Source organism: Manacus candei, unplaced genomic scaffold (assembly GCF_025592945.1).
Source record: "Manacus candei isolate 608988 ecotype Guabito, Panama unplaced genomic scaffold, ASM2559294v1 h1tg000002l, whole genome shotgun sequence".
Taxonomy (NCBI): domain Eukaryota; kingdom Metazoa; phylum Chordata; class Aves; order Passeriformes; family Pipridae; genus Manacus; species Manacus candei.
In genome coordinates this window covers 13,664,500-13,678,993 of record NW_026138050.1, presented here as the reverse complement: position 1 = coordinate 13,678,993, position 14,494 = coordinate 13,664,500, and the positions used below count along the sequence as shown (strand labels likewise).

Genomic DNA, 14,494 nt, shown 5'->3' with positions numbered 1-14,494 from the left:
ACCTGCTCAGGCACATCAGGGAGAGGAGACAGTTTGCTGATGAGGGTGATGTTTTTGCTGTGGATGTTGGTAAAGGCACAGCTGTCTCTGGTGGGTCTGTGTGGTCTGACATGCTAGTGTCATGCCTGCTCACACATCTGTGTGTGTGTGTGTGTGCACCTGCCCCTTGAACACAGGCCCAACCTGCGTGGGAAGGGGTCCAGCAGCAAACAGTCAAGGGACAAGAAGTTCCCTGGGCGTTAAAATCCCTGAGCTCAGCTTCCCAGGAGCACGTTCAGTGTTCCCTCAGACTTCTCCCATCTCATGGCCCTGCAGCTGAGGAAGATCCCTCAGCTCTGCAGGGCAAATGCTTTCCAGCTCCACAGTAGTTTCCACTGAAAAAAGCTCAGCTTTGGGCTTCTGTGTGTTCTTATGAAACAGTTACAGGAAGATGTGGATTTGATCACTGTGTCAGTGCCAGGGACACAGAGAGAAAGTTGTGGCAGCACAAGGAGATGATCCTTCTGTACTGCTTTCTGCTGCTCACAACGTGCTGGGAAGTCCAGAGCTTCCAGCCCTTCCGAGTGTGTGGCACGTACTTGTCAGGAAAATTGTCTCATGTCTGCAACATCCAAATGTTTCAGGAAGGAGTGGAAGGCTGTGTGCAAGGCAGGCACTGCTCTGGCAGGGCTGTGCTCTGGAGCAGGGAAAGGAGCTGGTGAGAGCAGGACTGCTCCAGGGATGGGACCATAGGGTAGAGGGGTCACCCATGGGTCCTGTCACCTCAGGTAGGTCCCCAGACCTTTCCCTAGTGTGTGGAGGTAGTGGGGCTGCTCCCTTATCTTTTCCTCTGGAGAGCTCTACTCCAGGGTCACACACACACTTTGGACAGCTGGACTCTGTGGGAGGCAAATGCTTATTCCTCGTGCCTTCCTTGGGCAGAGTCCAGAGGCAGCTGCCCCTCCCTAGTCCCAACAGTAATTTGAAAGCAAAACCTACCCAAGAGAATTGACTTTTCCAAATCTCCCAGGTTCAATCCCACCAGAAAACTGAGACAAACGTCCCATAGAGCCCACGGGTCCCATAGAGCCAGCAGGTCTCATGTGTGGGGTATCTCTGGGCTGCCTTCCCTGCTCTGCTCTGCACACCTTGTGGGCACAGTCACCCTGCAGACCAGGGGTGCCTGGCTGTGGCTCCCAGCATGGATGCAGGCTGGCATTCCTCTGTGGGCCTGTGGAAGGCACCAGGGAGCCGCTGGAGAGCCACACAGAGCAGCTGAAAGGCAGGTCTAGATGCACAGAGGCTGGGTCTGACCTCCAGCACACAGCTGAACACCCAAGTTCAACATGCTCACTGGAAACTCTCTGGCTTCAAGCCTTGGTGAGACCTGTGTGTGTTCTACCCTTTTTTCCACCTAAAATATGTGGTTTGTTTGCTCCTGTCTTCAGGCCCCCACGCTGCCCAAAGGTGGTTGGATTTGGCCAGAGAACACCTCAGCAACCTGGTGGGTTAGGCTGGAAACTGGGAAGAGAGCAAAATAAAACACCTAAAAAAGCTTTGCCTTTAAGACAATATTCTGCTTCTACCGTGGCTGTTGCCATAGCAAGGACCAGCAGTTGATGTCCTGGATCACACTTATCTGTCCTACGTTCCTGAGTTCTTTCTTCTGTGAGCCAGGGATAAATGGCTCATTAATAACCAGAGCAGCAAAATAAAAACAACTCTGAAAAAATCCTACTTTGTATGTCTTCCAATGACACGGTTTGAAAATATTCTAGTTAAATAATTTGACTTAAAAGAAATCCGGTAGCTCTGACTGAACTCTGTTATAACTCTGCTTTTCATCTCACAAAAAAAAAAAAAAGAAAAAGAAAAAAGAAAAAAAAGAAAAAGCTGCCTGTATTCACTTACTCTGCATAAAATTTTACGAGTTCAAAAGTACATTTCTGATGGAAATTTAAATGATTATGTTTCATTTAAACAACATTCCCTTTTAGAAACACCCTGGCTCACAGCCTGTGACAGACAAGGTCCCCTTTTTTTTTTCCCAATAGGCCCTAACAAATCTTTATCTCTCCAATTATATCTGGAGTCACGTGGTTCTGATGAGATCCCACATCATCTACTGAGAGTAAAATCATTGTATTTGTCTAAAAAAAGCTATAACCCACAAGGGATCCCAGCCTAGACGAGGCTGAGGACTCCAACTACAACTCCAGTGAAAAAAAGTACTACATTAGGGAAAATACAGGCTAATGGGCTCACTCAAAGCGAGTTATCAGGTTAATTAACAACTGAAATATTCCAACTTTGATTAAAGTGATCCCAGACAGAGTATTTAATTGAATTGTTTTTTAATGAAAAATCAAGTGTTACTCTGCAAAATCAACATTTTTTCCAGTTGACCCTGTTGATTTTGCTGGAGTGATATTTTCCTCTGGAAAATAAACAAGTTTATACAGAGCTGCACTAAAATATGTCTTGAATGATGCAGACAATTGTTTTCTCTCCCTCTGGCAGCTGCCACTCATTGCTGCTGCCCATCAACATTTCTGCTACTTCTAAATAAGGTGAGAATTTGTTCAGTTTCTCAGGCTGAGTTTACTCACAATCTGTTTTGGCTTTGGGGTTGTTTTTAGATCTGAATGCTGTACTGCTGTTCTCTTGCAGCAAACCCAAGCCCTTAAAACTCCCTACCTTTAAAAGTGGACAAGTTAAAGCTTCCCACTTTTTTGTTTCAGGTGTGCTTTTCCCCTACCAAAAAAAAAATAATCACCAAAAGTTGGTGATATTTCCATCAGAAAGGTCCAAGCCACACAGTGGGGTTCCCCCTTGGTTGGTGGGAGCAGTGGAGAGCTGTTCAGAGCAGTGGGTGTGGGCAGAGCTGGGAATGCCCAGGGGTTGGTGCTGCCTGGCACTATGTGCCATGGCAACTGCGTTTTCCACGCTGAAACTCTCCCTGATGTGAAAAATCTTGCCCAGTATCTGAAAGCAAACATCTCCACAGGCTGCTCTCAAATCATGTCTAATTGAAACACAGCCAAGTCACAAGATTCAGCTGATTATCTTGGTAAGACCTGATGGATGTGTACACACATCTATCATTTGGAGAGCTGGAAAATAGTTCAGATTTCTAAACGACTGGAAGAACTGAGGAAACAATAGTGCTGAGAGAGGTTTTCAATGACTCTGGTGTCAAATTAGGGCTGACTTCATAATCTGGAAAGCATTAAAGCAGACAGAACTCTGAGTTGTTTGAAGCATTTCAAGCCATGGAATGGGAAGGGGAGGGTTTCACCTGCTCCCCCCAGATGTGACCATCTGCCACACACTGTTGGCTCTGTGGGAATGCAAATATGCCAAAACAAACTAGTTATGGGCAATCCACTATCTGTGGGACTGCAGGGTTGCCCAGAAATCTGTAAAAGACTAGAAATGATGCTCTTCACAGAGGATGCAGCTGATGTAGATCCCTCACTGTGTGAAGCATGACATGCCTTCTACCATCTCCCATGGGCTTTAGCTGTTCCATCCAGGCTGGTGACTAACAATGATCAAAGGAGTAAATAACCCATAAGACCTTAAAGCCCTGACTGTAGATGAAATATGGTTCCATAGCTCTCACTCCTTCCAAATATTAGCTGTGGATCAATGTGGATTCTCTTTTGGCCATGCCAGTGTTGCTCTCCAGGTAACACCCAGCCAGAGAATGTGCACTGTGTCTGTGCTTTATCTCCAGAGGTTCATGGGCAAGGCAGGCAGAGGTGAAAGTCTGACAGCAAAGAAGGAAACTCTGTTTCACAGATGGGATTACTCCAGAAAATGAAGACATCACAAGCTGACAAGTGCCAAAATGGAAGGAAAGAGGTCCAGGACAGAGCCTTACTCTCATGGCAGGACGTGATGCTGTGAACACGAGTCCTCAGGTTGCAGCTTGAAAGGTGTGCAAATGACTGTAGGGCAGAGGCAAAGAGATTTCTGGACCTTGAATGTCAGAGCCTGTACTACATCAGCCTGTATTTCTTCTCCTCAGTTAACACCATAACAGTATTTCTTCCCTGTTTTGTCCATCTATCTGCTCCCTGTTCCTCTTAGCCACTGCAATTTAGGCTGCCTGTTTCCAAGTGAACTCCAGAACCTTATCCCACCTTTCCTGCTCATGATGCTCAGTTGCTTTTTGGTTTGAGGTGTCCTGTTTTTCCAGGCAAGTGCCCCTGCCTTGGAGGATGGAAACTGAGATAACTTTAACCTTTGCTCCGTGACATCTAAAGGAAGTGAACAGCAGCACACTGCAAAAGAATATCCAGTTTTTGAAATCAAGTGGAAAAAAACGGTGCTTGCATTTCCTCTTGTGAACTTTATTTCCAAGCTTCTCCCTAAAAACTTTGCAACAAATTCTCATTTAGTGTTTTTTGTCTGCCCAGGGGATGCACAGTGAAATGAGGCTGAATGACAGTATGAAGTGTTTTTTTGGTCTCTCCAAATCTAATGAGTTGAAATATGGTGCAATGGCTTTGAGTCCTTTTCCCCACCAAATGTAGCCAAATGGAAGGTGGAACCCATTCAATTTGGTTTGCCTGTGACTATCCTGCAAACCATGTCATTCCATAGTAATAACATCTGCTTCTTATTACTCACTGTCTTCTGTAGTCATTTCTAAGCTAGATCAGCAAAGATCTGTATTCCCATTTTGTTTACCAATGAGAACACTGAATGATATTGTATCAATTTGTGACTAACAGGAGATAGCAGCCCTATTCCCTGGTGTCCTGGTTTTGGCTGGGATAGAATTAATTTTCTTCCTAGTCTCTGGAACAGGTTTTGGATTCAGGATGAGAATAGTTGATAACCCACTGATGCTTTGGTTGTTGCTGAGCAGTGCTTACCCTAATCAAGGACTTTTCAGTGTCTCATGCTCTGCCAGAGAGGAGGTGAACTAAAAGCCAGGAGGGAGCATGACCAGGACAGCTGATCCAACTGGCCAATGGGATATTCCACACTATAAAATATTATGCTCAGTATATAAACTGGGAAGAGTTTGCTGGGAGCTGCCAAACAGTACTTTGGGATGGGATGGGCATTAGTGAGCAACTGTACTGTGCACCACTTTTTTCTTGGGTTTTAGTCCTCTTTCTCCCTTTTTCTCTATTTTTATTATTTGTTGTTTTTGTTATGTTTTACTTTATTTCAATTATTGAACCGTTCTTATCTCAACCCACTGTTTTTACCTTTTTCTCTTTCTCCTCCCCATCCCGGTGAGCGAGGGGCCGAGCACTACTTGGTTGCCAGCTGAGGTTAAACCAAAACAACCTATACATCCCCATTTTGAGACCTGTCACTAAGCCAGATCTTCCAATCCCATATAAGGAAAGTTTTAAAATCAGGATTGAGTCTGGTGTGGTTTAAAAACCACGGGGATACCACAATGATTGGTATTCCAACCCGTATTTATTTCCATAGCCCTGAATGCAACTGTTCATATTTTGCACTGACACTGAGGTAAGGCATCTCAGTTGTCTTTGAAATCTGGCACTTATGTGTTAGCCTTCCAGCACTTTGAAGTTTATTCCATTTACAGGGAACTAGCAGAACTCCTCAGATGCTTCGTTTAAGGCTACCGGGTTAAATGGTTGAGCACAGACACATCCGAAGAGAAAACAACACAGTGCTTGCTTGTGAGGTAGAGTAACATATCAAATAAGGAGCAGTTAGCTGCCTGGTCCCTCACTTTGCTCTGTTATGAGGCTCAGCCTGCAGGGACTTTATATCCACAATTTATGTATGATGGATGTTCATACAACGAGTCTGTCTAGCAGGATCAGGAGGACCTAAAATCCAAAACTCCCAGAGCACCACAGACACAAAATATCCCCAACATCCTATAAAAACCTGAATGCCTACCATAAAGCAATCACCACCACAGAAATCATGTACCATGGGAAGAGAGCAAGAGACATGGTGAGAAACATGAATAAATCTGTGAATTCCTATGGCCTGGCCTAGCTCATCCTGAAAGCAAAATACCAGGGATTTGTCAGGAGGAGCTCACAAGTGCTTTTCTGAAACGGATCCTTCCCCATGCTGCAAAGGAAGGCAAAAATTTGTTACTCTCCCTGTTATCTAGCCTGAGGGAGATTTCCCTTCTGATCCCAAATTAGATCATCAGTTTAATGTTCAGTGCATGAGCAGCCATACCAATTAGATACTGGAGCTGTAATAATGTCAGTGGCAGCAAAGCAGCCTCCTCACACACTGCCTCCACCTGTAGCAAATTTCTGATGCTTTAGAGGAGGCATAAAACCCTCCAGAAAGTGTGACATGAATTGAGGCAGCAGCTGTTTTTCTCTTGGCTCCCACTGGTGACCAGCAGCCACCCTGGAGCAGGACATGGACACGGCGTGAGCCGGGCGGGCCAGGCGAGACGCCTCCTTTCAGACCTCCTTAAGACACCAACAAATCAGCTAGGCAGGACTTGCTCCGAGCTCCCTCATGCCAGGAACATTCCTCTTCTCTCCTACAGTTCTTCCTGTGGCTTTAGAAGCACCCATTTCAGCCCATGGATTTCCTTTGCTCACACTGCCCTCTGTGGAGGTGAGGTCCAGAGACATTCTCTGGGAAGCCCATCCTTGGATTTTCACCCTTTTTTCCCCCCAATGAGAAGTTACTTAAGTCATATTATTTTCTTTTTTCATATATATGTAAGGTATCACCACATCCCCTCTAGCTCTTCAATCTGTTATACTGAAGAGGGCCAGTTTTCTTTCCTTGAAGGAGATCCTCTTTTCCTTAACTACCTCAGGAATCCTTCTCTGCATCTATTTTTCCTACCATATTGTGGCATTAACAAAAGGCACAGGTGTCACCTGTGCCTTGCACTGTGGTGTTGATTTTTCCCTGGAATAACACCTTTCCTTTATATGGCAGCACTTGGCAGCTCACAGTCACCCCACAGACAAATACCAGTCCCAACTTGGTGCTTCTCTTTTCCCTGCAATTAGTAACTACCTGTGACCTCACAGAGCTTTATGCCTTGGCATCTGGTGCTTTTAACCTTCTTTAAAATGTAATACTGTTCTTACAACTCTATCAGACCAGCTCACATTTTCAGTTATGCAGAAAAATCTCTGCTCTGTAATGCCAATGTTCCCAGATTTTGTGTCACAGCGTACGTAAGAAGCACAGTCAAAGTAGGATTATTCTCTTCAAATTAAGGCCTCTGTGTTAGGAATTGCAAAATCTTACACAGACTCCTCTTTGGCCAATGAGGAAAACACATAATCTGAGGGCTCAGTTGGTCCCATAGGAGGAGCAATGTAATCTCCCCAAGAAGTGCTTACCACTGTACTCTAATGATGATGTTCATCACTTTAGGCACAGATACCTACACGTGCTGGTGTCCATGGGATTGCTGTAGGATTCATCTTTCCTTTATATTTTTTTTAGGTGACACAAATTGTATCCCTGGTTAATTTGTTCCTAGGTTGCAAATCTCAGCAATGACAGAATCAGACCCAACCCTGAATTTCAGGACAACTAGAAATATAATTGCCCTTTTCGTATTACTTGCCACGGCCTCTCTGTAAGACTGTTCTTTAGTCAGCTTACAATCTATTTATCCCCATCATAATAAATAAAATAAAATCTGCAACACAGGTTCAAGCAAAAGGTCTGCTTGCTTCACTGTCTTTGTATTATCTCCAGAGACAGACATTTAGGGAAGAACAAAGGTGTGAGCATAGGATGGTTCTGCTCATATATTCCCCTTATCTTACCATACTGCATCGATAGTTTGGGGACTTCCCAGTCAAGGGTTGCTCTCAAATCATCATGTTAGTAACAGAAATGGATGTTTCCTCCCTGGGTCCATGCAATCCCAAGTTTTGTCCTTCACAACATTCCCTGGCAGGGAGCTCTGTAGGAAGGAGTATTTATTTTTGTCTGTTCTGCCTTTTTGGTCTTAAATCACGGAAGCATCAACGATATGTCTTGTCTGATCTCTGTCATTCTCACTTGATACCCTCCAATATCACATCTCTCTGTACCTTGTGCCTTCCTTCCAGCCTGAAGTGGCTCAGGCAGTTTAGCACTCCCCAGTGTGGAAGCATCCCTGCATCTGCCACCGTGTTCTTACCATCCTCTCCAGTCTCTGTAGCTCTCCTGTAAAGAATTTTCACTGGGACATTCCATCAAACGCTTTTTTGTAAATCCACAGAGAATGGGTCTAATCCATTACCCTTGTCTAAGAAGTGATTCATCTTGTTAAAAGATTTACCTTCAATAAAGCCCTACCTTTGATAAAACCCATTTGTTGCCATGCACTAAGTGCTTTCCCTGAAAACTGTGCTAAGATTCCTGGGTCAAGTGGCCTGTATCACTTTTTTTCCAGTCTTCTTTAAATACAGTGATGTACAGATTCTTTCTATTAAACCTGCATTTTCATGTACCAATTATTTCAACATCCTCAGATGGAGATTATCCAGGCCCCCTGGGTTCAGTTCCTCTAGTGCTGGAAATTTTATCTTTAATATAGAGCTCTACCTCCTCAATTCCTTTTACCACTCTTTCCTTCCTAGCAATTTAGAACTAGCAATTTTTACATTCCAGTCAGGCAAATAAACCTGCCAGGTTTCAGTCATGCCAATTATATCTTATTTCTCATAATCCAGCAAGAATTCCCAATTCCTCTTGCCTTTAATTACATACTCACAAGGTGCTTCTCCTGGTCCCTCTCTGGACAGCCACCTGCAGTGAATCACTGTGATATGCTTATTATCACAGGGGGGTGGGGGATAAGGTGATGCAGAACCACTCTGGAGCTGTCAAAAGGGTATGGCAAGTTCTGGTCTTTACATGTCACAGATTTACTCATTTCTGCAGGATACACCTCTCTCCTTCTCTGCTTCCTTCTCAAGGTGCACTTAATGTCCATAATTATGGCTCATTTTGATGCATCCTTACCTACCATCTAAATTCCATTATCTACCATTTACTCCTTCAAGAGCGCTAAGGAATATTTGGCACGGAGTATACAAAGAGCTACAGGCCCCTTTGCCCTCAAAAATCAATCCAAACCCACAAAACAAGCCACACTTATCCATTCCTGCTTTTCTGACTGCTATGGAGTACGGGAGCATGATGGAAGGGCTGTTTATTTAATGGGACAGTACTCTTGAAAGGCAACTAGGCAGCTGCTTCTCCCCTTAGTTGTGTATGTTAATACTGAGATTGCCTGTTCATTGGTAACGAAATCAAGATCTGAGTTCATGGTGGGTTTTTTTTACTAACATCAAAGCAAGCACATTATTGAGCGAAACTATTTGACTTTTTGTTTCCCAGCTCTCCAACTCCTCTACCTCTTAGGATACCATCTACCACCTTACCTACTTCATGTGGTAATTTTTTTCATGGCATGTGTGTTCTTGAGTCGTGGAATCTGCCAGCTGGTTCAGCACTGCTGCTGTTGGTACATCACTGCCCTGGGATCCTGTGCCCTGTACTGCCCGAGCACAGCCCCAGGCTGCAGCTGTGCAATAAGATACACACTCAAAGTCACACTCAAAAAGAAATTAAGTGATAGTGAGCTTGGCTCTGAAACATCTGGCCATGGCCAAGGAATTCAGAGCCAGGAGGAAGCCCCAAGTGCAGTGTGTGAGGGCAGAACAGGACCCATGACCAGCAGAGTTTGTGGGATGTGTTTTAGCTTCATCCCCTTCTGAGTTTAGATGCATTTCTCCTACAGAAGGTACCTCCACCTGTGTGGCATCCAAAGCACTAAACCCACTCTGAAAGGGGAAGCCTTGTCCTCTTTTTGGTAGACGTGGATTTAGCACACTTTTGAGTCAGAAATTGTGCTAAATAATTACAGGACTCCTCCACCAGTGAAATATGAACGCTCCAGTCCCTCTGTTCCCAGAGGAGATTCACAATTACATTTCTCAGGTGCTAAATGCTTTTTGAATTCTTTAGCTGTCCTAGACGTACTGGATAAAAATAAACTCTAGATTCACAAATTATTTCAGAAATAATCACAGCATTCAATCTCTGTTAGAGCTGTCAGTGAAAACTAGAAGCTGGCAACAAGAGGAAGGCATGCTCTGCTGGGGTCTGCACAAAGTGGATGACATGCTGTTTGCACCTCAGCCTCTGGAACCTAAATGCCCATTGCAGAGAAACAAGGGGAAGGAGAAGACACCCAAAAACTGGTTTGCTTGCAGCCTAAACGTCATTTTAAGGTGTGACTGTGTCCCAGCCACGCCAGCCAACTGGAAGCCCTGGAGTCCTGTTCCTGGAGCTCCTGCAGCATCAACCTGCTGGGAACTGGTCCTGTTGTGTTGGCTCTACAAGATCTGCTGTGTTGCAGCTGCACCAGTGCAGGGAGCAGAAAGTTTTGATGGTGTGACTGGAGGGAGAGAGAAATCAAAAGCCTGGTTGGTGGCTGGATGAAGAATGTGGCTCACAGCTGGGCAAGTTTGGAGGCTCTGCATAGTTTTGACAGCATCACAATCACAGGGAGAGTTACTGGCATTCACGTGTGCCTGGTGGGACTCACACTGCTCAACTTCAGACATCAGTGAGTCAGTGAGGAACCAGGGATGGGATGGGAGCTGTGGCAATGGTGCTGACCATAGACTGTGGCCATATGTTCTGCTGACAGAGGTGTGAGGCTGCGAGTGACTGCTGAAAGGACTTTGCCTGGAGGAAGGCTGCTGCTGCAGTCACTCTCAGTATGTTTTGGGTAAAGCTCTACAAAAGATCTTATTGACAGTATACAGTGCATTCAACTGGGGATTTTTGCTAATTAGATACACTACTGTTTAATACAAGTAATACAATACTATTTAATACACACATGGTGAGTGTATGACTTGTGATACCTGCAGCACTGGGGTCAGTAAGTGTGCTGTGGATGGTGTGTTGAGCCCATGGGATGGATTACTCACAGATATCTTCAGTGGGGTGGCTGAACATACAAGCATGACCACTATGCTGCTGGATTGGGGCTGGGTGGTGCCTCAGACAAAATGATCACCAGTCAGGCTGCAAAAAGCCGTTGCAACATCCTGACAGTCTGGTATTACAAGCCTGTAACTCTGAATGAAAACCTGTCAGTTATTTTATGTTGACACTATTAGGGACAAATTTAGACCTGTGTCCATTACATTGTTCCTGTTCTTACCAGAAAAAAAATATAGTAAATCTGAATGAGGCAGCTGTCTGTCTAAGGCAATATGTCCCTGTGCCTGCCTGGATTATTTGCAAAGGTTGGTCCCTCCTGGTCTGCTAACTCAAGAGTACTTTCCCCCAAGTTAGTGTTTCAAATAAGAGGAAACACACATATGGCTGCTGTGGTGGTGTGGGGAGGGAGAAACAACCCCTTCTCTCCTGCTTTCACCATAACTTTCTAAAGCTGGCTTCCAGCTCTCTCCTGAAATCACCCACTCCAGCACAGCTTTGTTTACCCAGTACAGAATAGATCACTGTATTTCTCTTCTCCCACAGATAACTCACTTTTCTGAGTGGGCTAGAGTCACACAGTTACAACTTATCTCACACATACATCTTGACTTGGAAAGATTTCAATATCTGCTAGAAATATGGGCATGCTTGATTGTGCCAATTCCAGCTAAGATGCTCAAAAAGCCAGAGAGTCTTAAGCTGCTCACTCAGGCTGCTGTGGCCTAAGTTGATTCTCAAATAAGTAAGATAAATCATCCTTTGTCCGTGTTTTTTTTTTTTCCTTACATCAAGAGGGTTGATTTGGTGCCCTCATTTCAGCATGCAGCTGTTTATTGACAGTCTCAGGGCTGGAGTTCATGAACTTTCCTTTTCTTATATTAAATTGAGTTTTAATGACCAACTAATTCTTGAAGCACTATCCTCAAAAACACCAGGGAGAATATGTAACACACAGCCCTGTGGGATGGAGCGGGCTGTGAGTGCCTGCCCAAATTTGCCCCACTTTATAGTACATCCCTACAGAGCACTTTTGCCAGGATCTCATAAACTTCCCATTACCACGAGATTGTGTCCTCAGAGACGTAGGATATTAACTGCTCCCCTCTCCCAGCAGTGGTGAAGGACCAACTCCCCAGCCTCCTCCTTGGGCAATGGCAGGATAGGATGGAGACAGCCCAGCAAAGAACCAGTATCCACAATCCATCGTCTCATACTGTGTCCCATTTGTAAACTTTAAGTCACATAACCTAGAAAAGAGCTTTTTCTGAGGCAGAGTTTGGATGTTTGCTCTACCAGACAGCTCTGGGTGCAGGGACTGTCAGTTTGCACCTGCTGAGACTTCCATGGGTCCCATGGCAGCTGCCTGCCATCCACCCTCCAGTGTTTGATTTCTTGGTGAGTGCCAGGGTACAGCAGAGCAAATAAATGCACCGAGAAGCTGGAGAGATGTCTTTTTGAGTGGCTCTCAGTAAGTAAACGGCTGAACAGGGAACAGAAAGGAGCTTTCTTGTGCCCAGTTGTGCCCTTTAACTGCCATTTCTCTACTTCAACAAACAAACCATCCAGGAAGGGCTTGCGGGTGGTCACTTCCTAAAGGGATGCCAGGAAAGAGGCAGTCTAGGCTACAGCGCGATAAAAACTGTGACCTCTGTGCTTTCCCTGCCATTCAGACCCCCATCCTCGGGGCAATCAGAATTAGAAGTCAGAACCTCCTTAACAACTCCCGGCCGCTGCCTTTTTTGTGCGCTCCATGGAGCAGCTCGAAGGGAAGCGCTGGCCAGTGCCCGGCTGCAGTGCCCATGAGGGGAGCACACACCGCTGCTCGGGGGCTCAGCGGGCTGGAGAGCACAGACCCTGCACCAGCCAGCAGGTGAACAAGCAAAATCCTTGCTCTCGCTGGAAACAGGTTGCTTTTCAACAAAGAACTATTAAAATCCTGCCTCTCTCTGCAGGGCGAATCTGCTCTAAGACACAGCGCAGCCTGTGTGTTTATCGCACCGAAGCAAACACAGAGCTACACAAGCTGCAAGGAAGTTGTTTTATACTTACCAGCAGCATTGATATTTTCCTCACAGGAGTACCAGATCCCGGTGTGGAAATACCTGAAAAGGAAGCGGTCATCTCCCGTCTCCCAGCTGTAATGAACCACATTCTGGTTCGTCTCGTTTGCAGTCTCATTCCCGCCGTAGTTGAGGCAGTTTGTCTTCTTCTCTTTCCCACAGCTCGGCTTGGGGACCCTCTGTGTGCCCTCACACCAGTGGGTCGTGATAAAAGCTGTTGTAGAGAAGAGGAGAGCCATCAGATTCAGACTCACTGCTAGCAGGGCTCTGCATCTTCGATTTGTCTTCATGGTAAATCCGCCCTCCCTCCCCCTCCTGCTGAGAGAAGAAGTCAAAGGGGTTTGTTTTATTTGGGAGAGGGGGGGGCTTTCAAAGCCTCTCACGATTCAGAATCCAGTTGTCCAGGCACCAAAACTCTCAGCTTCTCCCAATCTGCTGTTGTAGCGGTGAAGGAAACGCTGCAGCCAGACTCCCATTCTTCCCTTCACTTGAAATCCTGCCTTTGCACGTTAAAGGAGCAGCTGCAGGCGCGGGAGCGGGGCCGTCCTCTCGGAGCCGGGGAGCTTCAGAGCGCTGACGGGATCGCAGAGGGTCTGCCTCGCAGAGAGCACCAGGAGCGAGTGAACATCTGCTCGGGTACCACACATGATCCCGAGGGGCTCCGCAGCCTCCTCCGCCGGGAGACACCTGCAGGCTGCGAGACTCGCTGTCCTCCGCTCCCGTAGGATGGGCAGGAGAACTCAGCGGGCGGCGGGGACAGGGACAGATGCTGCTGGTGCTGCCGCCGTCCTCGGCAGACCTCGGCGACCACTGCAGCACACGGGCGGCTCGGCCGGACTTGGGGGGAGGCGTCACGGCTTAGTCCCGACAAGAATTATTATGTGGAGCGGTGAAATGCATTTTTCATATGCCGGAGGATAGAGATTCGTCCAGGAGGAGGAGGAGGAGGAGGAGGAGGGATCGAGTGGTACTTTAGCATTTCTGCTCTGAGCTAGCAAGTAGTAAATCCGGGGTTTGATTCTGCTCTCAGCACACTGGTGTAAATGCCTCTCTTCAGGGGCTTGCTCTGGCAGTCAGCAAAGCCCTGGAGGAATTTAGATTTGAGTGTGTGATGAGTGAAACCCACATCTTCCACGACACCAAGTGGAGCCCCTTTCTCAGCCTTTAATTTCCAGACAGAGCACACACAGATGTTCTGGCTGAAGTAGGTCCATAGGAAATTTTGTGGGTCCTGGTTTGTGCAGATGGAGAGAGATAATTAGAGCAAACCCTGGCCTTTACTCACCAGATGGCAAGGCTGTGAGAGCAGGGAGCACTACTTAATATCCCATTCCCAAAGAAATTGCCCTATCGTGATGCTTGTCTGGGTTGTAGGGTTCCAGACCTCTCTCCACGTTGCTCAGAGATGTCTGGTGAACACCAAGTGCCACGAGGAGCAGGGCACCTGATGCTGGTGAAGGGACAATCCCTAAGACCCTGTGCCCAAGCACAGAGGTTGG

The 14,494-nt window shown here is 46.2% G+C and overlaps 1 protein-coding gene across 6 annotated transcripts in view; it reads right to left on the bottom strand.

Annotated features, from left to right (window-relative positions):
* Nucleotides 1-14,100, bottom strand: part of GSG1L (GSG1 like) — a 56,386-nt gene extending 42,286 nt beyond the window's left edge. For all 6 annotated transcript variants that reach the window (XR_007905455.1, XR_007905447.1, XM_051792865.1 and 3 more), the window contains exon 1: nucleotides 12,985-14,100. Coding sequence is in view for 4 of the 6 variants with exons in the window: in XM_051792865.1 (XP_051648825.1) it covers nucleotides 12,985-13,285 (301 nt within the window). In the remaining 2 variants the exon portion in view is untranslated. The remainder of the gene's footprint in view (nucleotides 1-12,984) is intronic.
* Nucleotides 14,101-14,494: the final 394 nt, after the last annotated feature.